The sequence below is a fragment of the Epargyreus clarus genome, unplaced genomic scaffold (assembly GCF_041222505.1).
Source record: "Epargyreus clarus isolate Ecla_fem2 unplaced genomic scaffold, WU_Ecla_fem_2.2 ptg000002l, whole genome shotgun sequence".
Taxonomy (NCBI): Eukaryota; Metazoa; Arthropoda; class Insecta; order Lepidoptera; family Hesperiidae; genus Epargyreus; species Epargyreus clarus.
The window spans coordinates 770,643-798,561 of NW_027332210.1; the positions used below are offsets into that span (position 1 = coordinate 770,643).

The following is a 27,919-nucleotide window of genomic DNA, read 5'->3' on the forward strand; positions in this document are numbered from 1 at the left end:
TGTATATGTGTAGAATTGTAGATGCAAAATTATAAGTTCAAAATAAAAGGAAAAAAATATGTGAGGATGAAAAACACTTTAAATTCTTGTCTATTAGTTGAATACATCTAAATTTTACATTACACTCCTAAACAAACAAAACAAACAAACATACATACATAAAATCTATTTAAGAGTCTCCAACATAAAAACCTTAACATTGAATTATTCGACCTTAACCAGATATAACCGGTTATCCCTCAAACCATCTGAAAACAATGCCAACCGTAACCAACAAACCCTGACACCGATGAGACCACGACAACACAAAACAACACCAACCAACAACCAAGGGTCCGTCGGCGAATTAGGTCACACGTTAAAAAAACATATTATTTCGAATACTTTGGCATAATTCCGTTCATATAAGGTACTTCTATGTAATGTATTATATGCCCCTTAACCTAACCACCTTTCTTTTCCTAATAACCCAACTCATTTAATATTTATTACCCCTTTAAATTTAATCCTCCTTCTACCATTAATCTTTACATTCATAGGATCTTTTCTTAATCTGATCTAACCTTGTAAGATTTTCCCTTAGTTCCCTCTTACACTTAAACAATTATATGCGCGACTTAACCTAACCTTTTTACTTTTTCTAACCTCAACTTCTTGCTTGTCCAGACATACTCCCTCCCCCCCCTCCCCTCTCCCTTACTGCAAAACATTCACATTCAAATCCTTCTCTATCCCCCTTATCCTTTTTCCTTAACACATCAGACATATTACCTAACCCTCTCCTTTCATGAACCCTAACCTAAACTAACCCAACCCTCTCCCTTTCATGAACCCACCACCCCCTATTTACTTTACTACCTAACACAATAACCTGACCGTGTGACGTAATCCCCGACCACCCCACCCACACACCCCCACACACACAAACAGACACACCGACACAAACACAAACAAACATACCTGCGAGCGTCTCGTGTGACTCCTGCTCGGCACTCCCTCCGGCGTCGGCGGTTCGAACTCGCACTCCCCATCCGAGTCGTCATACGCCAACTCCGGGAACATATCGTCCCGCTCGTCGCCGGAACTCACCGTGCCGTCGTCGCTGTGCTCGCCGTTATGCGCCTCCGACGCTGTCGTGTGTGTGGCGGTGTTGTTGGTAGGTGTGGACGGGAGGCCGTTCGCCCGCGCGCCGTTCTGTTTCGGCTTTGCTTGGCTCGGCTTGTTCGGTTCCTGTTTGTCCGGCTGTGAAGGGTCCAATTTTGGCTTCATGTAACACTAGTTCGTTTTTCAGTTTTGCATGTAACTTTTTGGTTACAACACAGTCACGTCTGTTTCTCTTATGTAGCACTTGTGTGGTCTGAGTTAAATGTTTCAAAATAAGTATATTTATGACACGGGATACTAGCTAGCTAACTAGTTGACTTTAAATAAGTTAATTTAAAGCTATCATTTGCAATCCTAATTAATACAACTGAAATTCATGATAGATGAGAAATTGGCAGCAATAACTTATATTAATTAATTATTTGCCAGGTTAATCTGATATTGTTAATAATGGTATAATTAAAAATCGGATATAATTAAAAACTGTGATCTTTGTAAACAGACCTTAGCCTTGTCTTCTTTAGGCTTCTCCGCTGGCGCTTCATTCTTCTTCTCCGCGCCCTTCTCTGCTTTCTCCTTCTCCTTCTCTTTTTCCTTCTCTACTTGCTTCTCCTTCTTATCCAAGCTCTTATCGGCTTTCTCCTTCTTATCAGCTGTCTTGTCACTCTTATCGGCCTTCTCAGGTGCTTTTTCGGGTTTCTCCGCTGGTTTTTCTTTATCTTTATCCTTCTCCGCGTGTTTCTCCGCAGCCTGCTTCTCCTTCTCCGCGTTGGCGGCCATCTTCTTCTTCATTTCTTTCACTGGACTGTCAGTTGACCCCTGCAATTTACATATTTATTATTAAATACAGAAATAAAATATTAAACAAGGTTATATTGAAGGTATTTATTTAGACTATGATTTTCTTCAACGATCACGTATCTTGTTCAAAATTTTCGTGTAGTAAAACAAAGTTTATTGAGCTGAAAGTTAAGTTTTTAGGTGGTAGAACCCTTTGTGGTTCGACTCCGGCGGCACCACCGCCACACCTATTTCTACCTAATAACAGCAGTATTAAGCGCTGCTGTGTTCCGGTTTGAAGGGTGTGGTAAGGGAGACATACTTTTCCGAGGCGTTCCAGCTTAGTCTTCTGTTCCAGTTAGGTGGACTGCATGCTCGTCTGCTACTCTTATATTATAAAAAAAAATCTACATATGCTATTGGCAAACAGAATTCACATGTATCTCAGTGGTATTATGGAAAATATTTATACCTTATCTTTATCGTCGCCTGCTGGCCCCTTACGCGACACCTTTTGACTCATTGTCTACCTGAAAAAGAATAAAATATCATTTAATTCATATAATTCTATTTCCCTGAAGAAATCTATTACTAAGCCTATGGCGTTCGTCCGTCTAGAATGCTGCAGGAGCTTATGAAATAAAAGCAAAATGAAACAAAATTCACTTCGAAGAATTTTATTTTTCATTCGCATAATACTGACGATACTTCTGATTATGTTCTAAAACGCTCAACAGTGTCAATTGCCAATGAATAGGTTGAGAAAATTGACTGTGAAATAGCACTTGATTGTCTGAATCATCACATAAATTAACATCTCTATAGCAATCGATTAATACAAAGCCTCAACTCATTGGTCCCACTGCTGGGCACGGGTTTAGAGTGGAAACGGTTTTGTAAACATCGCACACCTTTGGGAAATTTACAGAACTTTAAGACATACTTCTCACTGTTTTTTTTAAGTTAATAATTATTATATATGTAGTTAATTTCGAAAAAATTAGATGCCTGTTAATATTTGAACCTTGAATCCTGAGCGTGAGTGTCCAGGATTCACCATTAAGCTATCGCTACATAGAAACGTTTGGTATAAACGGCTACAATCAAATTCCTATGGTACTTTTTCTCGGTTTTAACTTAATTACAATTTTTAAACACTAGAACACTAGGGTTCCATGTGTCGTTGGATGTCATGGACACTGTAGTGTGTGTAAGACTCTTAGTTATATAACTCACACACACTACAACACACACAAACTGCTAGACCCAGAACAGATATCCTAATTCATCATTCCGATGATTATCTGTCCCGTATTTCGGGAATCGAACCTGGAACCCTATGCGGGTCAGACCAATATGGTGACCGCTCCGCCTCGCGGCTCGTCACTATAATTAAGGATTTTGTCCTTCTAAAAATGTATACAAAGATTGAAAATAGATTACAAACCCATACAATCTAGCGCACTTTCTTAAGCCAGGTACAAAACTAGTTTGTAATGTATAATGTATGTGGGCTAGTTCATACATAGGCAGATCACGTGTAGTGAAACATAGATATATGTATCTATCAATGTTATTAATACGTTTAGATTCGACAATGCAAAACATATGACATGAAAAAAACTAAATTGGAATGTCTAAGTCTATATCACATCTTTCAAAGTATACATCAGCGGTTAACACGAAATGAGAAATAAACTAAATCGGAATACTTTCGCTCATATCACTTTTTAAATCAGAATACAGTATCTTAACACTGCTGTTTTAAGCACAAAAATGTGTGGTGCTGCCGGCAGATTTGAACCATAAAAGGTTCTACCATCTTAGTTCATTTTCAAATGACTGACTTATACACGCGCGCCAGTAGTGTGTATTGTATGTACCATTATAATATGCTTGGTATGCGTGAAATTTGAATTTAGACATCTGTCTGGTCTGGGATCGAACCCGGGACCTGCGCGTCAGACCGGTATAGTGACCGCTCCTCTACGCGGGTTGTCTAACCATTTTCTATACCGACACTATCTAGACGCTATCAGATCATTCTGTCTACAATATGATCTGATGGTACAATTTCGACAGTGGCTTATTGTATGAAGAATTCAATGTTTTTAATTTCATTACACATTAGAAGGACTAGAAAAAGAAGCAAGTGGTGTTCAAAATGGACATTGGCAATTAGTTAATAATATTTTAAAAGAACTAAAATTAAACATTCAGTGAAGAAAAAACATTGGCTGTCAATTATATAGACAAAGCATATATTTGGCATCGGTGTGGACGTAGACTTGATAAACATGAGGTGGATAGAATTGTACTATAATAACGGTTACGGTATTTCTTTAAAAGACCCCAACCCATTACTATCCCACTGTAGACTGAGAAGGCCTTAGGTAATAGTCTATCGTGTCCCTGTAGTTCCTGGACTAGAGTGACACGATAGACTGGACTATAGGGCTACGGTATCCCCTGCCTGTCGTGAGAGGCGACTAAAAGGGGGCTTCCGGGGTTTCGGGCGGCAAGAGTAGGAGCTCGAACCTTCCAGCAAGCAACCCAGGGAAGAACGTCGTTATGTGAGGTTGCATGCCGTCGTAAATACCAGATGGTGTGCGAGGAACGAAAACTGCTCCCCCAGAGCAGAGTCCGATTGGGGCATCGCGCTTGGAGAACTCCGGTTGTGTCCCGACGGAGATTCCGGAGTTCTCCCACAAGCGTTAAGGACGGCCACCGGGGGGGTTTTAATGCGGTAAAAATCCCACATAACTCGGCGTCGCTCCCACGTCGTCGGGTACCTTTCGTAGGTTTCCCCCTCGTCAACAAAAAAAAAAGTCAGAGATTTCTGTGTTGGCCAAGTGAAGTTGTAGATTTCTCTCATCCTCCACAACTTTTTTAAAGTACTCTCAGGCGTGTACGTTTCTTATGATCCTTCACCGTTTGAGGAAGTGCTATTTAATTCCACCACCTTGAAAAATCCGCGGTGCGTGCGTTAAGATTGAACCACGGATCAACCGATTGGGAAGCCGAGTGTCCAACCACTAGATTGTCACTACCAAATGAGTTCAACAAGTAATAATTCTATAATTGACATCATTAAGCCTCAGTTAAGGACATCTAAGTTTCAATGTGTAAGTGAATAGGCATCACATATCACACACGCACAGTATCACTCAAGTTGATTATGACATTACGAGCTATTGTGAACAATGTGACGTGACGAAGTGTCAGGACGAACGTTGACGAGTAGGCTTCATGCGTTAAATGAGCGGGGAACAATGACATGTATAATCCTTACTAATATTATAAATCCGAAAGCAACTCTGTCTGTCTGTCTGTTTGTCTGTCTGTCTGGTTTTCTCTTCTTCACGCCTAAACCACTGAACCGATTTTAAAGAAATTATATACAAAGATAGTCTGAGACCCGAGAAAGGACAGGATAGTTTTTATTCCGGAAATCCCACGGGAACTAGGGATGGCGGTCTAACATAGATTAATCGGGGAGTCAATCTATTGTATCAAAAAGTCGATTATTTTAATCGATATTAGTAAAGATTGAATCGTAAACTATGCATTTGATCAAGTGATGATCTGTAGCAAAGTTGTTGTCCATGAGCCCACGAAGGTTTCAGAGTTGGTACGACCAATTTTCGCCAGATGGCGCCACTGTCATTCCAATGAAGGTAGGATTTTTCAGTTTTATGTATGTTAGTATGTCATATCATTTTCTTTTAAACGCGGACGAAGCCGCGGGCAAAAACTAGTCTACAATACATCGGTTCAGGGTGTTTACTTACTCTCTTTAACAACGTTAGATACGTTGTTAAAGAGAGTTGAGAGTTGATTATCTATCCAATTTTGATAACTGATGTCATTAATAATGTATTTAACAAACTTTTTGGAAGGCAAAACATGAAAAACCCTGTGTACACTCACCGCCTCACAACACAGGCTTATCTCTGTCGTGGGTACCATAAATACAGACATGAGACTATCAGTTGGGTGGTGTGCCGCTTCGTCAAACATTAGATAGATAGACTATTAACAACGGGGAATTGCGACCAATCCATAAAAACAAACATTTTATGCAGACACAAAAAATCCAAAAAAAAAAAAGTGCAAAAAATCATAAGACTCTTTACAATTCTGAATTTTTTTGCAAAGTTCTGATCTCAGTTTTTATCAATGGCAACGACAATTTTATGGTCCAAGTTGCTTAACTTTGACCACGGGTCTTTAAGAAATGGCTTAAGTTGTGCTAAGCTCGAAGGTGGTAGAACCCTTTGAGGTTCGACTCCGGCGGCACCACCGCCACAACTATTTCTACCTAATAACAGCAGTGTTAGGCGCTGCTGTGTTTCGGTTTGAAGGGTGTGGTAAGGGAGACAGACTTTTCCGAGGCGTTCCAGCTTAGTCCTCAGGGGTAGCGGCGCATCTGTGGCCGACCTCAGGTAGGAATATCTAATCCTATCTGGGGTTGATTACAGATGTCGATGGACGGCAGTAGCCACTTACCATCAGGTGGACTGTATGCTCGTCTGCTAATCCTATATTATAAAAAAAAATGCATAAATGCGGATTAAAGTAGACCACTATGTAGAATTAGTTCAATGGCATTGATCACCTATCATCAGATTAAACGCATACCTTTTCCATAACAAACACATCAGATGCAATATTTACAAACGATATTAAATAAGGTATGGCTGCAAATTATTTGTATCATAATTCAATTCTAAATTACTGTAAGTACAAAAATAATTACCCAGTCCCTATCTAAACGTTAATAGTTCTATCGTCATACACGAATAGAGGCGAAGGTTGAATGAACTCGCGCACGCACACAGCTGAGTACGCGTAGTGGTGTGTGGTGTAATCGATGGGAGTCAGCGATATTCGTACAATTTAACATGACGTCAATTTGTTTTAATGTTGTTGAACATTACATAATTATCGACCAATGATATTTGATGACACGTCGAGTGTCACTGTCAACTTTTAGGTCTAACGTGCTAAAAGATTCCGGTTTGATTCCCAGGTAAGCATACTTCTGACTGGTCAATTTAGATTACAATCTCGATACGAACTAAACTGTGTCATGAAAATATCTTCAATTTTCTAAAAAGTGCACTAATAACATTTTTTCACATAAATATATCTAAATGAAATTAAACTAAAAATTTACATCCTAATAAAGTGTACAAAAAGTGCTATTGATTATATCGCTGCAGCTTAGTATGTAACTCTAATACATGACTGGAGCAGCAATCGAGTCTGCAGTCCACCTGATTAGAAGTGGTCACTGCTGCCCATGGACATCTGTAACCATCTCCATAGAGAACAGGTTGTACTTGAAATCGATTGCAAGTAAAATAAGTAACCTTATAAGTTTATGTAGCCGGCATAAAAATACCTCCACCAAAAAGCAAAAACTTTATCACACAAGAATTCAACTTCAAATCACTCTACATCTTATCACTTGGACCACAATCCCGGACACTTCACAAGTCCGCCACTAAAAGGTCTATACGCCAAGGGCCGAAGTTATTAGCTTTACGGCCAGATGTGAGAGCTTCTTTATTTTAATATAGATTTTTCTAATGCCAAGGAAAGTTCTAACAGGTGGTCGACTTTGTACAACACCGTATAATGACTGCGACGACACCAACGCCACTTCTTTTTTTTATTTTAGTTGTGTCCTGATTTGTATGGTGTGGATACAGACATGAAATGTATGTATTTATTGAGGTTTCCGTACCCAAAGGGGAAAACGGCTCACTAGTATTAAGCCTTCGCTGTCTGTCTGTCATATGGGTCTATCTCTTGAATCGAAATAGAGACTTGAAGTTTTTACAGAGTGTATTACTATGGCTGCTATAACAAGTAAATAACATGCATAAAACAAAAAAAACTTATCTCGCTTCAGAAAAACTTTAAAAATATGAAACTTTGTGGTGTGGAACCCTCAATGTGCAAGTCGACTCGCACTTGACCAATTTTATGGCGTTACATACAAGATGTCACGATGTTTTCCTACCGTCTAATGTTATATTGATAGATGAACAGCATGCCTGTAAACCCTTTGGTACTTCTATTTTAAAAGTAACAACCTTGACAGTGATCGAATTCTAAAATATGAAATTAGACTTATGTATTTCCCTCTTTGGAAATACACTACAATGATACCCCACTGGAATTTAGAGGAGATTTTCTTATACCCAAAACGTGTACGTTACACGTTATATTTATGTTCTACACATACGACATAGGGTAAACAAACTGAAAATAGACCAACGAATTGAAATACGAACTACCATTGTTTACAACTGACTTACAAAATTACATTTAGTTTATGTAGTTATAGAAATATTTGTTTTTACCATCATTATCCCATTGCTATTCCAGTGATTCTCTCCTCTCAGAATAAGTAGGTTAAGCCACAGTGCACTAAGCTGTGACTATGTAGTGTACAATGTACATATAAGTAGATCTGAGAACTTTTGTTTGAGATATTTTCTGACTCAATCTTGTAAACTTCCCGATCATGTTTTACCCTAATTCTTACTGTTTTTCTGAATTTCAAACCATACCTACCACTGCATATAAACGCATGTTATATATACATCCGTATAAATAAAATCCAATGACATATTGTTTATATTTCAAATGGGAAAGTTAAAACAAAGCAATACCATGGGCAGCTGCCGGCTACCACTCGAGACTTAAAGTTTTTTACTTGTTCATTAGGGATATGGTTTAATTGATGCGGGTGAGTGAAAGAGAGGGAATGTGTTTAAAAAGGAGTGTAGCGAGGGATAAAAAAGGTGGAGTTAATAAAGTAGATTCTGGCGTTGTAAGCTGTTAGGAAATGTTCAATTTTTTTAATAATATTGAAGTAGCAGACGAGCATGCAGTCCAGCTGATGGTAAGTGGCTACTGCCGCCCATAGACATCTGTAATCAACCCCAGATAGTATTAGATATTCCTACCTGAGGTCGGCCACAGATGCGCAGGAGTAAACTGGAACGCCGCGGAAATGTATGTCTCCCCTACCACACTCTTTAAACCAGGTATACTTTTAGTGCGTAAATCAAATTCATTTTTTCGAGACGGTCATCTTAGTACTCAGAATTAGTTATTATTATTGATATTATTTGATCAGTTGCAGATGAAATTCGTGTTTTATACGAAATTGGTTACAGATGTCCATAGGAGGCGGTTACCACTTACCCAGTAGCTGCTAAAGCTTGTATGCTACCTCAATCTTTAAAAAAGAAACAAACCAGACTATATGTCCATCACAACTCAGCCTATCTAAAATCCAGAACACTTACCTAGGTCGCATCCAAACCGTCAACAGAAATTCACAGACAAAAATAATTGCATTTTTCGATATTTCAAAAGGTACCAGACGTTTAAAAAATGGGAATAACGGAATCAGACATTTTCTAAAAATGCCACCCAATCCATTGTCGTCGAGTGCATTAACATTGCATTGCAGACGGTGGAAAAACTGTTGCATTGTGACTTTTGACGCAAAAACTGAAATATAACTGTAATACGAAAGTTCACGAAACAGTTTCAGTTTTTCAATAATGCACAGTTTTGACTCAAGTAGCAAACTAAAATGCAGTTCATTTAATGGTAAGTTATCACTGCGATCTATTTGACATCTGTAATAAACCGCAAATCAGATAGAATCTGAAGCGTGATCGCCTAGTGCACTTATAAGCCGCAAATCACAGACAAAGTAACTAAATAGACTCCTAATACAAAACATACCTACATGTCATTAAATAAATCGAAAACAAACATAATGCACATTGAAACACATTGAGGCCATAGTGACACATATTACTTGTCGCGTTATGAAGCTAGTTTACACACCTATGTCAGAATCAAAATTATTATTTCTAAGTACGTAATGTCAACGTGGAGTGTGGGTGTCTATTCTGTTACACCATCAAAGACAACTCTTATATTTTTTTACAGAAAGCAAAAACACAACTACGTGACCGCCTCAAATCAAAACGAACAAAAAATCTGACAGTCCACAACCAAGTCTAGAGGCACAGAACATTAAATGGTAGACGATTATACTGAAAATCGATATCAAACAGGATTTATAACATTTAATTTTATTTCTTTGCGTTTGGATCTAATCAAAGGTAATTTGGATGTTAATTTAATTTTGTTTGCATTTTTCCTTGTTTTAAAATGCGTTATATTATAACAATGTAATCTTTTGAATGGATTGGGAATCTTTTCTGAGTTATGAGGTATCCCCAAAACTTTTCAATTTAGTTTCAAATCGCTTGACTGTACTTTGTGATTAAACCAAAAAAATAATAATTTTCAAAAGTATGTGTAGTCTACCAATATGCACTTGGGCAGCACGGTGGACTATGGCCTAATCCTTCTCGTTCAGACAGAACCGTGCCCTGTGGGACAGTAATGGGTTGACGATGATGATGATGATATCAAAATTATTGTATAAAGTTTCACAAGAATTTGTTACTTCCGCGCCTAACAAACTTTTCATTCGCCGAAATCGATTTAGGCAGAACACCTCGAAGCGCATTCATTCAAACTAAATTAGTATGTGTAAGTATAGCAATACAGACAGGAAACAAATCCCAACACAATCGAATACTGCGTACGGGCAGGCTCGTATTGCATTACAATTGATTTAACGTCGATATCGAACATATGAACGGACAGAATTAATATATGTTTATATAATAGAAGCATAGCATAGGTATTTATAATTTTCACTGCCGTCTATGGATATCAAAGCAAAGCCTAAACCCCAAATAAATCTGTTTTTACCCGAAGGTAAGTCACGGAAGCATTACTGCACTAGAAGTAGAAGAATAACGATAAGTTGATACTCCATATATAAGTCCTTCTAACCAGAATATGGTAGCTTACACTGTTGTTACAAAGCAGAAATAGAAGCGACAGTGATGCCAGTCGAACCTACAGTCGAACCTAGGGGGTGACAAAATGTCCAAAAGTTATGAAAACGCTATTCATACTACATTAAACATATGTATATTGTCAGCATGCTATAAGGTTATGGTCTATATGAACACATGGACATCACTTCGAAAATAGAGGTACGTAACGAGCTAGGATTTGAATCCCAAACGGTCAACTAGTTGAACTTGTTAACTATCAGTTTACTGCTTGGGAGCTCTTTGACCTAGAAGAGCTCAAAAACCCAAGGCAACAGAATAGGTGTACTCCTCACAACATCCTACAAATTCTTTATATGGGCAGTTTGGTAAGGAAATTATAAATTTGTGCTGACAACTAAAACAATCAGCAAAAATTTCCCACATATCCCATAAGGCGTCCGCAATCCTTACATTTCCCGAAACAAAACACATATTTTCTCTTTCAGTCACAACCCGGAAGAGAATCACTTCAACTATGTTATGCCACTTGTCGGTCATGACGACAAGGGGAACCGGTCGCCAGCCGCTGGTCCACAAGGTCAAGGACGCCTGTTCAAGAGAAGGACGCGAGTGTGGATTACAAACCTTGCTATGTCATACAATGACACCTTTTGTGCGATGAAAGTGTTAATAAGCTACTGTAACCCCGGGACCCCTGATATTTTTTTACAATATAGGTAGAAGTAAGAAACAAGCGTGCTTTCCACTTGTTGCTAAGTGAAATATCATCGCCAAAAAGGATTGACGTCCTTCCTCAGTTCGGCCACAAATGCATTGCTGTTGCTGAGGACTAAGGCAGTGTCATGTAGATGCAAGTCCTCGTGTAAGTCTCGAACACAAATAGGACTCTATTCCTTCAAGACCTCGTTAATCTATACTAATATTATAAAGAGGAAAACTTTGTTTATTTGGTTGTAATGAATAGGCTCAAAAACTACTGGACCGATTTTAAAAATTCTTTCACCATTCGAAAGCTACATTATCTACGAGTATCTAGTTTGCCGGGTCTGCTAGTCAAAGATATATTGCTTTTCATCGGAAATCTTGTAGTCCTTGTAGTCCTCTACCAGCGTATGTAGACAACTAAGAAATTAAATACAGGAGAGACAAGCAGTATTTTGCGAAATCAATCATAGATTGCAGTCATAAAAACGCATAGACAAGCAGGGCGATTACGTCAAGACTCCCTTTAAGCAAGGCACAACTTCATCACTAGACCTCTATGACCATCATATTTCGGACCCTCCTGATATCTGGAATCTAAAACTCAACCAATAAAGAAAGTTTTAGACTTTTTAGCAATGCATATTTCACATTGCAAAGCTGCATTAAGTGCGAAATTTATTAACAGTTTTATAATTAATTAATTTAGTAGATTAAAATCAATTTTCATACGGATGTGAACTTTCAGTTTTGAAAGTAAAAGGAGGTCAGAATTAGCACACGAAATCTCACCCCCGCAAACGGTTGAAGGTAAATTGTCTGAAAATGTTGTTTGTTGAAAAAAATATTTTAAGTAGGTGCATTTTTAAAAGGTCACATAATAAAATTGTTTTGAATGTACCTACTTGCATTCACAAAATCACCTCACTAAAACAAATTGGTGGTTTAATTTGCTTGTTATATTATATTTTACAGCTTGTTTGTATGTCTGTATGACGCAATTTTAGCTTTTAAAAAGAAATCTTTACTCAGTTTTTCTACACATAAAGCTAATCTTAGACCGCCCACTCTGTTTAATAGATTTTACTACGAGTTTTTACAGCAAGGTTGTCGCACTCTACGGAAAATACTCCATAAATACGTACAACCTATATAGTGCGTGGTGTTAGGTGTAGCATAATTCTTATTTAATCAAAGTATCCCAGGAATATAATATACATATAACCCATTTGATGGTAAGTGGTCACTGTTATCCAGTTGAATTTGAACAAGGAACCTACTCCTTGGTGCTACTTTAAAGGTTGAGGCCATAGATGGGAAGCCTTGGAAAGTATTCAAGCTGCATTACCGTTATAACACAGAAATAGAAAAAAGGTGTGGTGGTTCTACCATCTTGATACGAGTAATTATAATCTATGATTCCTGATTTTTGAAATACTTTACAATATTCAGAATCACCACATTCGGCCTAAATACGACATTCATTCACATAACATTACCATAACGTATTATTTTCTAGACAAATATTAGTTTCCCAGCGTTGAGTATGCAGAGTCAACATTATGTAAGTTATCTTTGCATATGTAACATTACCAGTTTAGCGAGATAATACCGCGTATTTAGCCGATATTTGGAATCCATTACAATAATAATAAAATTTTGTTCACATGTTCTTTTTCGATTTTAATATAATTTTATTGATACAAGATGAGAATGTCACTTAAACCAGATTGGTCTGAAGGACGTAAGGCTTATATTACTTGTGCAATACGGACCCCTAAAACTGCTTAAAGGAGAACCATTCATATTTAGATTGCGATGATTGCTATTGCTTATTTCTGCATTATGTTTTTTTTTTATTTAATATGCAGGAGTGGTATGCATGCAGTCCACCTGATGGTAAGTCGTAATTGTCGCCCATGGTCTCAGATGCGCCGCTACCCCTCAAGACTAATCTGGAGCGCCTCGGAAAAGTCTCCTTCACCACCACTTCAAACTAGAACACAGCAGCGCCTAACACTGCTGTTATTAGGTAGAAATAGGTATGGTGGTGGTGCCGCCGGAGTCGAACCACAAAGGGTTCTACCACTTTAAAACCACAATAATAATAATGTGGTTCATAATTTATATACTACAAGAAACATTTTAATTTAGTTATCGGGAGTTTTAACACATTTAACGCATCTATAAGTGCATCTGAAATGTATTCTAGTATCGTTAATGTTGGGCACGGTCGCTTAAGACTTCTAACAGAAAAATGAATACATAGTCGGTTAAAAATAGTTTATTTTTTTCATATCCCGATCTCTCCGGAACTACCTTATCTATTTTAAGTAGGTAGCTAACGTGAATGTTAATCTCCAAATAACTAGAGGCCTTGTCGACTCCTACGCCTAACTAATCAAGTAATCACGTTCAATCTTTCAATTATGACACTAACAAAAACCGTTTCCGAAATCAATGAGATAAGAATAAATTCGTATTTTCTCGACGGCAGTTTTACTGACACCTATTTATGGAAATAGCATTTATTTTCGCTACTGTATTAATTACCGTACTGTGTAGAGTTGTGTTCGACTTCTGGAAGGGACTGAAGTTTCATACAGATATTTAAGATAGACATTGAACATTAGATCAGTTGGACTGCAAGCTTGTTTTAGGTATACTTACTAATTTTAAAAGTTGATTCTTATGTGGTGAATGCACACTACGAAAAAAAGTCAGATTATTGTGTCAAAAATCATTAAAAAATTATGTATACCCATAGACAAAATATTAATATCCAATATCTCTTTTAAACAGACAACTCCATACTATATTCTCATGTGACGAGACTAGAACTTTGGAGTATAGAAGAATATCTTTAAAAAATATCGACTAGAAATGTTCGAACATCAGTTTCTTTACCTCATTAATCCATCCATTCATAGATTCCGTTGAGGTCCACTGCTGGATATAGGCCTCCCCTAATTGGCACCACTCCAATCGACACTCCACTTAGTAATGCAAAAAATATAATTAAAGAGAAATACCTAAAGCAGTTAAAATAAACGTTTCTCCGCACACATTCTACCATTCTTGATGAGACTGATGGCAAAGCTATAAATAGAAATCGCTCGCTGTAATGAGTTTAAATGTTTCAAATTTATCACGCACATATTCGAAAAACATTGTCAAAGCAATTTAATTTTTACGGCGTCGAGTTTGAGTTACTTTGGTCATATTTTGGTTTAAATAAGTTCACATATTTCCGTGATTAGTCACACTGATAGTGAATACCACTTGAGATTACCTCACTATCTGATTTTAAAATGTCGGAGACCCGAAATACTTGAGAATTTTGTTGTCCGTTACACCATTACCGGTAGGTAAAGAAATTGTGTACATAAATCTGTGTTTGGCAAGTTTCTCCTATCCACGTAAGGTATTTTTATTTTTATGCATGAACCGTAAATATTTTCTGAACAAAATGTATCAAATGTCTCAAATCCGCGATAATACAAGTCTAAAATCATAAAGTGTGGTAAAAATTATGGTATTTTGAAGTTCCATCATTTCGATCGATAATACAGAACCAAACTTTTACTTTTGGAAACCATAGTTCGTAACTTTATTCTTGGTGAAGGGTACTGTAGGATTTCGTTGGAAAGCCTTATATGTCCGTTATATATGTCCACAGGGATATAATGGGATGTTTAGTTCAAGCTCGCAATCCTGTCCCAATTTTATGATTACAGATAATATTAAAATTATCAGGTGTACTGCGAACTGGTGTGCAACTTGTATAACATGATAATGAACGTATGATATCCTCAAATAGCACCACAGTATCATTCCGCAGTTATTGGCGACGAAATAATAAGTCCTAAATCTTTCTGCATAGTTATCCCTCTAGCGTGGTGCTCTATTGTGTGATCCTCTATTATTCCTCTACTCTACTCCTCTCAAGCGGGGAATACAGCAAGACCTTCTAAGGGAAGTGTATATTTCGCATTGGACTTACAACAGCTTAGTAACGAACTCATACTAAAGTACTCAAGCAAATATCCCGGATAAATCCATACAAATGCTTAAGGAAACACTAAACCGCAAGTAACTTTACAAATACGATGCGACAAGTGTCCTGAACGTATAAGATGTAATTACATTATACTTGGCGTTGCTCTGACCTACAATATAAGTTATCAGGAGAGGAAATACGAGGTATATAGGTATTTTGTTGTTTATGTTATATTCCATGGACGACCCGCGTAGCAAAGCAGTCACTAACGTGCAACGAGCGGGTTCGATTCCCGGCGAAACAGATATCTGAATGGTGTATTTGAATATATTTTCGGGTTCTAGGTATTTTTTTTTATATTTCGTGCTGTATAAAAATATAACTATTATTATGTAACACGAAATATAAAAATCCTGGAAATGAGTAGAGTTATTTTACGAACCTATTAGTCCACTGCGATCTTATATTATGATAAGTTGCTACGAACCATCAAAATGAGAAAGACATACACCATAGTTAGCAACGCTAGCTAAACGTAGGCAAATGTCTAGATTATCCTCGCGTGATTGATAACAAAAAAACACTTGTTTTCTAAACGGACACGTGCCGTAATTCCACAGTAAATAATTTATTTATACCTCACTTTAAACATTCATGTACTATTTTAAAAGATGGAACATAATCATATACAATTATGAAGTTTTTCGCATCGCTTTTTCTCCATATAAAAACATCTTCCGAAGCGGTGGTAGACGTCAATATTCATTTTTGAGTTCTATATGAACATCTTTGAAGTATATATTTTCGAAAAGAATTCGAACCCGTAATGATAGTAACAAAATCAGAGAATAGCTGGTATATTAAGTATAGCAGAGTATATTAAGTACTATTAAGTAGCCACTGTGACATTACGACCTGCAATGAACTTATCAAATCACTGGCAATACCTAGTCATATTTTGTTGCAAACTATTTGCAATATGCTGATAACTCCGTAATTTCGTCGACTAATTAATTTACTGATTGTGCTGTAGGGTTAACAAACTTAAGGAGTGCAAAATATTCATATTTTAGTGCAATATAAAGGTAATGTTGAATAGGTTAATCCTTGCTTAATTTTTTCTTTTTTCTAATATTAGAGTAGCAGACAAGCATGCAGTTCACCTGATGGTAAGTCGCTACTGCCGCCCATAGACATCTGTAATCAAACCCAGATAGGATTAGACATTTCTACCCGAGGTCGGCAACAGATGCGCCGCTACTCCGGAGGACTAAGCTGGAACGCCTCGGTAAAGTATGTCTCCCTTACCGCACCCTTGAAAACAGAACACAGCAGCGCTTAACACTGCTGTTATGAGATAGAAATAGGTGTGGTGGTGGTGCCGCCGGAGTAGAACCACAAAGGGTTTCTACCACCTTCAACCTTTTTAGTGGTATGTATGTTGCCTTACATATTCTTAAACAAGAACTCATCCAGTACAATTTGCAGGCAGACATGTGGCAATAGTGCTTTTATAAACAAACCTAGAATGTCATTTACTTACACAAGTAGCTTTTAACTGTAGAATAATAAGGAAAGCTGCCAGCGAAATGTTGTTGTTAAACAAATACTGCTTACCTTGTAAGTATACCAACATACTTCAAGCCCTTTGAAGCTCTAAGGACTATGTACTTATTACCAACAGCTTTGAAAATCTATTCACAAGTAAAGGTGTAAATATGGTATTAGTTCTATACCTCAAAAGCAAATATTTGCAATTTAAATGCTAGTAAAGAGGTTCGACGTGTCAGACTCTTGTTTGAGACCTAGGTTCACGGCTAAATACATTTTGAATAATTAACTCTTTGTATGCTAAAGAATTTCACTTTTGTGAAATTTCTGCTACATATATTTTTTTAGAATGTGTCAACATTTTCTCTTGTCTTATTATTAAAAAATCCAAATTCAAAATAATAATATTCAAAATAAAAATTGATAGTAATATATGTAGACCAATAAATCAAATAAAGCTTTATATAGTATGTAGAAATATCATCACTAAAGTGACTGAATAATAAAATCCTCATTGTGATAATATTATACGTATGAAATAAGGTAAATAACATTACTCAAATAATACTATACCCAATTACCGATTATTAGGTAATTTTCACACGGGAAAAATCTTCTATTATAATTAGGATTTATTACATTTATTTCCTTTAACAGTGAATGACCTAAAAATTTATGTATGCCGTTATTTTTACCCATTATAATTTACAAAAAATTATAAATATCAAAGTAAAATGTAAGATGTCTAGCAAGCCTCTAATATTCGTTCTTTTTAAACCCTTTAAACTAAATACCTATTATAGTAAGTTACTGACCCCGAAATAACCTACAGACACCTTTTTGTAATGTACATAACAATGTAAATTGGTAACTATATCCCCCTTTTAAAATGCTACCATAAGCTTTTACAAACCAGTAAAGTTTATCAACCCAATTCCCAGTAAAAAACAGTAGTAGCGAACAGTCAAATAAGCCCAAGTAGAGTCAACAACAAAAGTATTACATTTAAAGGTAACAGTAATAGAAAAATATGCAATCTACTCAATATGAAATCTATCCATATGACAATCAGGTATAATTAATTAAGATAAAAGTTCTATGTAGCTTTATGCTATAATTATCAATGATTATAGCATTTTTTATATGAAGTTGCACTAATTTGTAACAAGAATATACTGTTTTATAACTTAAATAAATATTAATTTTCAGTGACCCAAATTGCAGTACATATTGCAAACATAAATACAGTCCATGCAGACAGCATTTTAGATTTCTTATCAAGTATTTGTTTATGTTCGTTTCCAGCACATTTGAAAGACATATTGGGATCTATGCTTTCTGGCTACCTGATGTGTAGTATTCACTATGACTTATAGATACTTAGGACACTAAAGGAGTCACCAGAATTTTCAGTTCTGAAGAAGAACTCTTTTAAAAACCAATCTCTGTAGCTTTTGGAATAGACATTCTGGGAATATCTAAGGTGAAATTTTGTTCTACATCAGACTCATATTATCGAAAAAGCTCATACCATTAAAAATCACAATAAAGAAAAATAAAACGATGCAGAAATGTGATATTACCTTTCTAGTAATGCACTCATAAGCAAGTAAATACTAATTTCATTTGTTGCTACGCAGTTATATTGCTGACTGTACCTTATATCTCATGTTACGTAGGTACAGTTGAGTGAGTTTCACGCATCAGTTGCTAAGATTCAAAAGGGCTTGCTTCCTTACAATTATGACTCTATTATAATATAATTCACGGTGATGAACAGGGTTATATACTTTTGATTTGCTAATTAGAAAATGGGTTCATCTACTGTTTAATTTAAAATCTTGTTTTGTATATTATTCTCTTTTATTTATGTAAGCCCTTTGTAAAGCTTTGCAATCTACAATAATATTCTAACATTGTGGGTGCCAAAGACAAATATACATATCCAATCATTATTCCGGTGTTAAGTCCTTTTGAAAAGCAGACCAGTATAAATTAATTAATAAAGCATATCTTTAAAATATGTTTTATATTATGTACAAGGACATTAATCAATCATATGTATCTAAAACTATGTATAAGATTAGAATTTATATAAATAAACATAAGATGTAACCTCTTTATTTTTTTGGGAAGCAAGAAAATTAAACAGTTAGTCTGAAACCAATACACAAACAGAACTGTACTATGGTACTAAAAAAAACGACAACATGGGTTATCTGTTTTGTTTCAAAGATAGAAGATAAGATAGATAAATATCACCACCCAGCACATGTTTGTAAGATTACTCACAAAGATAATGTAGGCAATTTTGTTGACAAAATGTAAACCATATGTTCAAAAATTTTTTATAGATGTTTTCAACACAATGTACAGGGTACTTTTAAATAATATGCTAAAAAAATGTATTTATCTTATTACTTTTTAAAATGTCCAAAGAATGGAGTAACAAGCATATAAACAGAAGCAGAAAAAGTATTATCTAACACACACAGGGACCTAGGATTGAAACCCAGATGGCCAGATATTGGAATGATATACAAGTATATAATTATTATGCTATTCTGGGTCGAGGTGAAAATGTGTTTGTCTATGTGTGTGTCCATAGCACCCATGATCCATGTAATAGGCTACAACTGTAGACAGTGTCATATTATGACTGATTCACATAAACATTTCAGGTAAAAAAATCTTCCAGTTATCATAAGAAATTCGCAAGTTATGCTATAAAAGAAGTAATAGCATGCACATTATTTAATATGTTGACTACGTGTTATACTGCCATATGAACTCTGATACTTAAAAGGTAGCTAGTTGATAAATAATTGAGCAAAAGATAATGCATCATACACAATTGTATGGACATGAATAAGGACATTTTCTTTATGTTAGATCAGTATGTTACAGAAAGACAATGTGTTTTAATGAGGTGAGTGACATATACCTCAGGATCAATAGTTCTGCCAATCTATATTACATCAGTTTGGTAGATTATGCTTCAAATCTCCTTCAGGGAGAGACCTGTGCCCAGTAGTGTGATAAAAAAGGGTCGCAAGCATACAGTACACCTGATCTTCACTGTCCCTTCAACTGAATTCTAACCAACATAATCTAAACAAAATCTGAATGCCACAGATTTATTATCCTTCAGACCACAACAGCCCAGCACCAAGAACCAAATCCATAGAACAGGATATCAAAGAAGTGAAAATCGATCGCACAGTAAGTACTTAAAGATTATCACTTAGTATCAACAAGTAACATAAATCTTGCTTGCTGGAGACGCGTCCAAGCGTCGTAAAATCGAAAATATTTATATTTACACCACGCCTTGTCAACTACACGCAGGATTCGGTAAAATATAGTATTTTTATCTTAAAATAAATTGTGTAACACCACGAAACAAGTGTAAGGTCACGGGGACTATAAAATATGCAAAATCGCTTCCTTATTTTTTGCGACAAAGCAATTTGCTAATTTTTTGTGAGACGCCATAGCCTCTATACTTACGTTATTAATGCAAAAAGTAATTAAATGTGGTATTATTTAAATGAATTGAAATAAAAAATGGTGTTTTCCAACGTTATTTTGATAATTACGGATTGGGCGCGTAATTATTTCTTATTCTTATTACATTCTTCATAACCTAATAGATCAATTTTAGAATGAAGGATGAAAGAAATATGTTTAAAGAATAATTTCAGAGCGTATAATTTCAAAATAAATTACAGGAAGTTGTTGATAATACTGAGAAAATTCAAATGGGAACGTAAAAGACAACAATCTATTGAATGGCGGGCGGCATAATATGGCGCGCGACGGCAACCCAGTAATTGTAACAGTATATCGGAATTTACTTACGTTTCACTGAAGAAAATATCACACACAACTTGAAATACCACTGAACTTTCAATCGCACAGTTTCTGCAGTGATTATCAATCAAAACTTATAATAAACGCGAAAGCGTCGGCGCTACACATCGTTTCTCGGCGGCGCAAGGGAAACGAATAATGTTGCCACTTACTACATTTTTAGTTTTCAAAATTTGATATTGCCATATCACGATATAAAAGATAGTTGAAGATAAATATTATCATACTAAATTATAAACTTCATTAATATGTGATATAAATTAATTGTATTATGATTCGCATTAAATAATTCATGTCACATGAATTCAGCTTGCTTTTTAATATAACGTTTACATTCGTAATCAAAATGGCGACATTTTTATTTGGCTTACACATTAACACTAAAATTTCAAATAATTTTATAATAGCATTTGAAAACATAATACAATAATTATAACATTATCTCTACTTCATCAAGTTAACCAATATATAATAATAATTATGATATTCTAACACTTAATAAACATATTTATTTTTGAACGTTACTGTCATTAAAAACTACTTTGTCAATTTGTCACATTGACAATATGTCAAAATCACCATGTGCGTTTCTTTGTATTTAAAATAATCCGACATCATATTTCGTACGCCGTTAGCGTAAAATAACTCTTAGAGCGCCCTAAGGTGATAAACACCATGGATTATGTAGTGGGTAGTGTAGCAGCTCTGATATCCGGCAATGTGACTCCAAACCGGCCAAAAATTGTAAAACGTGCTTTAACTCCGATGAAACACCAACAATCGCCGAATGTGACACCAAAAAGCGAGTTAGTTGGCGACCGGTCGATCTTCCTCTCTCCAACAATGCAGAAGAAGAAAGCTATTGTGAAGAAATCCCCAAAAAGAATCTTCCAGAACCCAGATTTGGATAATGACGATGACGGTAATTCTTCTCTATTAAGCCCAAAAGCTGACAAAGTTAAAAAGCACCTAAAAGATGATCTTGACGACAGTTCTATTCTAAGTCCGAAATCTCCAAAAAATAAATCACCATCACCTAAGAAAAAATTAAATATTGCTGATAATATTGAGACTTCACAAGATGTACGTGTTGATAATGAAAATACACCTAAAAAGAAGAAAAAGAAGCTCAGCTTAAATTCTGAATCCGTTAATTCAGATAATATTGTAAATAGTGAAAATAAAGAAGATATTAACATGGAAGTTGCTGCGTCTGAAAAAAGTACACCCAAGAAAAAGAAAAAGTCAATGGAATTTGTTGTGGAAACAATTGATAATACTGAAAGTCAGACTACTACTGAAGAACAGGAATCAAATTTAGAAAAAGGTGCCAAAAAATCTAAGAAAGGAAAAAAATCAAACAAAGTTCCTGATTCTATTCAGGAAGAAAGTGCAGCAATCGATGATAATGTCAGTTCATCTGTCAATAAAGAAAATGAAGGGGTAACTAAAAAAAAGAAAAACAAAAAACGTAACAAGATATTACCACAAAATCCAAATTCAGAATCAATCACTTCAAATACCGACAGTACCAACACAGAATCAGAATCAAAACTTGAAACAAATGAATCCGAATACATAAATCCAAATGCAATCACAAACAAAGATTCTGATTCGGAACATGAATCGGACGATGAGATTGAGTCTGAAAATGAAGAAACCAACAAAGCAGTACTAGACACTGGTCCTGAACCGAGTTCTGATGATGAAGAGGAACCGGATACCAAGAAAGGTAAAGCACAGAAGGTTGTGGAGACTAAAGACCATATTTCTATGGAGGAAGAAGTAAAAAGAACATTATTTGTCGGTAATGTACCCTTCAGTAGCAAATGTAAGAAGGAAATCAAGAATATATTTAGCAAATATGGTGATATTGAAACTGTTAGGTGGGTACTGCTATCAATACTTCATCATCATCAACAACCCATCACTGTCCCACTGCTGGGAACGGGTCTCCTCTCATAATGAGAAGGATAAGGCCATAGTCCACCGCGCTAGCCAAGTGCGTATTGGTAGACTTCACATACCTTTGAGATTCTTTTTTTTTTTTTTTTTGTATAAATCTCTCAGGTACGCAGGTTTCCTCATGATGTTTTCTTTCATTGTTAGCAAGTGATAATTAATTTATAATACGCACATAACTTTGAAAAATCAGAGGTGCGTGCCTGGGATTTGAACCTCGGACCCCTCGATCGAGAGGCCAAGTTTCTTAACCACTAGCCACACCTATTTCTGCCTCATAATAACATGCTATGTAATATATAATTCAGTGCTTTTGTATTCTGGCTTACACTTCTGTGACCAGCTTCAGATATGACTCCAATCCTATCTGTGATTGATTATAGATGTCAATGTGCAGTACTTGGCACTTTCTATTTAACATTTTGGATAAGTATGTCTCATTTACCACACCCTACAAAGTAGAAAATAGCTATGTTTAACACTACTGTTATAAGGCAGAAAAAATTGTGGCAGTAGTATCTCCGGAGTTGAATTACAGAGGGTTTTACCACCTTTAAATGATTCCTAACAGCTTAATTGCATGTCAGCTTCAGTTGCCAGACAGTTGTTTAAACTTAAAGCAGAATTAAATATTAATGGAAGAAAATTGTAATTTCAGGATAAGAACAGTCCCTGTGAAAGATGCGCGAGTGACACCCAAACTAGCAGTCATTAAGGAGGAGCTCCACCCAGACAGGTCTACTGTCAATGTGTACATCAAATACAAGCATCCATCCTCTGTAAATGATGTAAGAATAACATTTTCTACATTTATACCTACATTATGATTTTTCCTGTGTCACTTGTTGCTTTTACCCATGACCAATTTATTCATTTATTTCCAAATGGTTGATTTATAATTATATTTATTTCCAAATGCTTCATTTTTCCTTTCTTCTTGCATAATCCTTCTTGTGTAAACACCTCCTCTATCTGTATCGATTTGTCTCTGTCCATGGCTGTCCATATCTTATACAGATACTGATTCACAGCTAGGTAAAGAGATATTTTAAAAAAAGTATTGATGTAGATTTAGTTTTAATCAAAATCGGCCTCATAACTCCTTTCAGCATTTTTCGCTAATCCTTATAGTTTCGGATTTGGCCCTGAAGGCCCGTTTGAAAAATTCACCCTGTATATATGTCCATTTGTTTGTTCTCTAAACATCATTCATATATACACAATGTGAATTGCCTAAAGAACATCACTTCTCTTGTAGTAACCTAAGATAATCAGAGATCTTCCTTTGTTCATTTATTATATTTTTACCCTGTTTTTAGGCTTAGCATCTATCCTAACCTAACCATCTAACTTATCTAACCTAACCTAACCCAACGGGAGACCTCCCTCTGGCAATCACATATATTTTTCCTTGTTTTAGGCTCTAGTAGAAAACAACACAGTCCTCAATGAGCACCACTTGCGCGTATCTCGCAGTGACGTCACAGGTAGTGAGCACGACCCCCGCTGCTCGGTGTTCGTAGGGAATATTCCCTTCGCGCTAGAGGATGAAGGGCTGAGGGCAATGTTCGAAAAGTGTGGACAGATCGAGTCCGTCAGGATTATTAGGGATCGGAAGACTAATGCTGGGAAAGGTATAGTAATTTAGTATCCACTACAGCAAGCTAAGCCTCTGTGGTTCAACGGCGCCATCACCGTCACACCTATTACTGCCTCATAACACTAGTGTTAAGAGCCATTGTGTTCTGGTTTGAAATGTGTGGTAAAGGAGACATATTTATCCGAGGCATTCAAGGTTTAGTCATCGAGGTATAGCCACGCATTTGTGGCCGACAGGTAGGACTCTTTATCTTATCTGGGGGTAATTACAGATGTCTGTGGGCATCAGTAGTCACTTACCATCAAGTGGACGGCACGCTTGCCTCGTATTTTTTATTTCATAAATAAAACCTATAGTTACATGCCATGTGTTGTAGATGTCTTGAATACACATTGAACTAAATAAACAAATACTTAAAATTCTAAATTTATCACATTACATGTCTGTCTGGTTGGAAATCAAACACTGGGCATTCAGTGTATTAAAACAATTTGATGATCGCTGCACCACACAGAACATTGAAATTGTTATTTAAAGAAAATGGTTTGTATTTTAATAATGTGGTGTTTTTTGGATTGACCTCTTTCAAAATAAGCAACTAGCTTGCTGAAAAGTTGTCCATTTTATATCCTGCCACTCAGCACATTTCGGTAATATGTTAAGTTTCGACTTAACCCTCAGAAATTTTATTGCATGTGCTTTTCTAATATCCGCCTGATAATAAAGAACTTGAATTTTATATAAATGCAGTAGATATAGGTTAACTTAAGTCCTACTGCGTGCTTGTTTTCCGTCTCTATTATAACAAAAATATTTCCAGGTTTTGGCTATGTTAACTTCACATCGAAAGACGGCGTTGAGCTCGCGTTAGCGTTAACTGAAGAAGATTTGACGTTAAAGAACAGAATATTACGCGTTAAACGATGCACACAACCCACTATGAACAAACAGAGAAGACAGCAAAATGATCAAAGACAGCATAATCCAAGACAGCAGAATTATCAACCAAGGCAGTATAATCAAAAACAGAATTACAATCAAAGAGGTTTTAATGATAGAGGATTTCAAATGAATAGGAATCAACAGGGGAGTGATAGATTCCAAAGGAGAGGGCAGAATGAGGATGGTAAGGGTGAGGGGGCATACAGAAGAATTATGAATAAGAGGAAACCACAGGTATTACAATTTGTTGAATATTACAAGTTTTTGATTTTTTTATTAACTTTCTTATGCCGCTTTTTCTCCATTCTCAAGCTGGTTCTTTCCACATATTTCCATTTATTTTAAATAATTATTAATTTATTAATTAGACTGAAGAAATTGTAACACCTATTTGTTGTTACTTATAATAACAGTATAGGCTGCTGTATTCTGGTTACAAGGGTGTCATAAGTTTTACATAAAGCTGATCAATACTACACTAATAATCATGACTAAGTAAAAATGTTTATGAGTTTTATAATCTTAAATTGTGTTTTGTGTTTCAAGCAGTGATAGCCTAGTGGTTAAGAAACGCGGCCTCTCGATCGAGGGGTCCGAGGTTCAAATCCCAGGGCACGCACCTCTGATTTTCAAATTAATGTGCGTATTAGAAATTAATTATCACTTGCTTAAACGGTGAAGGAAAACATCGTGAGGAAACCTGCATACCTGAGAGATTTATAAAAAAAAAAAAATCTTAAGGGTATGTGAAGTCTAGCAATACGCACTTGGCCAGCGCGGTGGACTATGGCCTAATCCTTCTCATTCTGAGAGGAGACCCGTGCCCAGCAGTGGGACAGTAATGGGTTGATGATGAAATTGTGTTTTAGGATGGTAATGAAGGACCACCGAATAAAAGACAGAGGAACTTGAACCAGCCGAATAGAGAGAAGAAAACTAGACCGGAATTTGTTGGTATGACCGCTGAGAAAAAGAAGGTATGCATAGTATGAATAGTATAATGTATAGAGCATAAACTATTGTTTTATATAGCATAACTAGCTGACCCGGCAAACTTTGCACCACCTCAAAATCTATTTATCATATACATTTCATATAAAATATAGCCTATGTTACTCGTGGATCATGTAGCTTTCGAATGGTGAAAGAATTTTTAAAATCGGTCCAGTAGTTTTTGAGCCTATTCATTACAACCAAATAAACAAACAAAGTTTTCCTCTTTATAATATTAGTGTCACAGACCTGTATTTGTTAGTGTAGACTAATAAAAAGCTACTAAAACGTTTAATAAATACCTACTCAAGATGTGTTAATTACTTCAACAATTACTTGTGACTAGAAAAATTTAAATCTTATTTTTATGTGTTGTTATATTTTTAAGAGTTTTCTCCGTTATTTGGATCTCAGCAATTGTCAGTGATAGATGTTTGCTGAAGTCAATTGTCTAAGGATTCCTTACTTTATTAGGTTTTAACACCAAAGTTCATAAAATGGAGTCGTCAAGCTTTCAAACTTAATGTTTAATTTTATTTTCCAGTTCCAAAAAAGAAAGTTGAATAAGGATCAAAAGAAGAAAAAAGCCTTCAGTGAAATTTTGACAAAGGGGAGCCAGTGAACCGTGATCATTACGTATTTGTAAGCTTTGTTTTATTACCCAAGTTTTAATAAATATTTTAAGTTGAAATGTGATTGTTTAGTTACATTCCTTTTATCATAATTAAATGTTATGCCATAAAGGCTCTACACAGGTGAAGTAAATTATGTTGATACTGTATTATGTAAGATAACGTAGAGAAAGAAGCAGGCTCTTGTATTATTGAGAGGCGTATTGCTTAGACAATGTCTTTATTTTTACGGTCTAATATGGATCTTAGCCTAATTTATGAGTCTTACGCACACTACAATACACTGCCAAATGATTATTTATTAGCTTCGATCACTAACGGGCCTAGCAATAATGCGTCTTTTAACCGATGCATCGTGTTTTGGCGTTTGAATTGACGCTCATCTTGTATTAAAAACGCACGTTTTAGCGACTGCACAAATGTTGTGTCGCGTTTTTTTTATCCAATTCCTGCAATGAGCGTCCAAAAATAACTGACTGGGTATCAAGTTTATGTAGCGTGTTACGCTTGATCGCTAGTTGTAATGTCGGAAAAGCAGCTAAATAGTCGATCGTTAAAAGCATGTCTCTTGGGGTCATTTCGAATCAAATCAAATCATTTTTTAAATTCAAAATAGGTTCTTTACAGAACACTTTTTGAATGTAATACAACTACCACCACTTTACAAGGTGTTTCGTTATGGAAAAGAAGTATAATTGAAAGAAAGAAAATGAGAATAATTGTTAATTTTTTTTTTTAAATTAAGTATTTCGGGAAATTCATTCCGATTTTGATAAACAGGTTTCTTTACTTGAAGTTATCTTCATCTTACATAACCTTAAATTAAACTTACATAAATAAGGAAAGGTATAAAATAAAACATAAT

At 35.8% G+C, this 27,919-nt stretch overlaps 2 protein-coding genes across 5 annotated transcripts in view; one reads left to right on the plus strand and one right to left on the minus strand.

Moving 5' to 3' along the window:
- The window catches only part of LOC140745419 (uncharacterized), a 31,527-nt gene extending 10,475 nt beyond the window's left edge, over window positions 1–21,052 (minus strand). For 2 of the 4 annotated variants that reach the window (XM_073077275.1, XM_073077268.1), the window contains exons 1-4: window positions 20,914–21,052; window positions 2,357–2,414; window positions 1,609–1,923; window positions 961–1,242 (exon numbers count right to left, since the gene is read on the minus strand). In XM_073077275.1, coding sequence (XP_072933376.1) covers window positions 961–1,242; window positions 1,609–1,923; window positions 2,357–2,407 — 648 coding nt within the window. In that variant the 5' untranslated portion in view covers window positions 2,408–2,414; window positions 20,914–21,052. The remainder of the gene's footprint in view (window positions 1–960; window positions 1,243–1,608; window positions 1,924–2,356; window positions 2,415–20,913) is intronic. The other 2 variants (XM_073077292.1, XM_073077283.1) reach the window with 1 other exon arrangement.
- A 433-nt stretch (window positions 21,053–21,485) lies between these two features.
- On the plus strand, window positions 21,486–27,113 carry LOC140745441 (uncharacterized). Its single transcript, XM_073077305.1, has 6 exons — window positions 21,486–22,811; window positions 23,546–23,675; window positions 24,308–24,521; window positions 25,308–25,663; window positions 26,299–26,406; window positions 26,967–27,113. The coding sequence occupies exons 1-6, from the start codon at window positions 21,601–21,603 to the stop codon at window positions 27,042–27,044; spliced, it is 2,097 nt and encodes a 698-aa protein (XP_072933406.1). The 5' UTR covers window positions 21,486–21,600; the 3' UTR covers window positions 27,045–27,113.
- The last annotated feature ends 806 nt before the right edge of the window (window positions 27,114–27,919 follow it).

Coding starts and splice junctions, on each gene's coding strand:
- LOC140745441 (XM_073077305.1), top strand. CDS start 21,601: ATGGATTATGTAGTGGGTAGTGTAGCAGCTCTGATATCCGGCAATGTG. Junction 22,812..23,545: donor GGTGATATTGAAACTGTTAG/GTGGGTACTGCT, acceptor TTGTAATTTCAG/GATAAGAACAGTCCCTGTGA. Junction 23,676..24,307: donor ATCCATCCTCTGTAAATGAT/GTAAGAATAACA, acceptor TCCTTGTTTTAG/GCTCTAGTAGAAAACAACAC.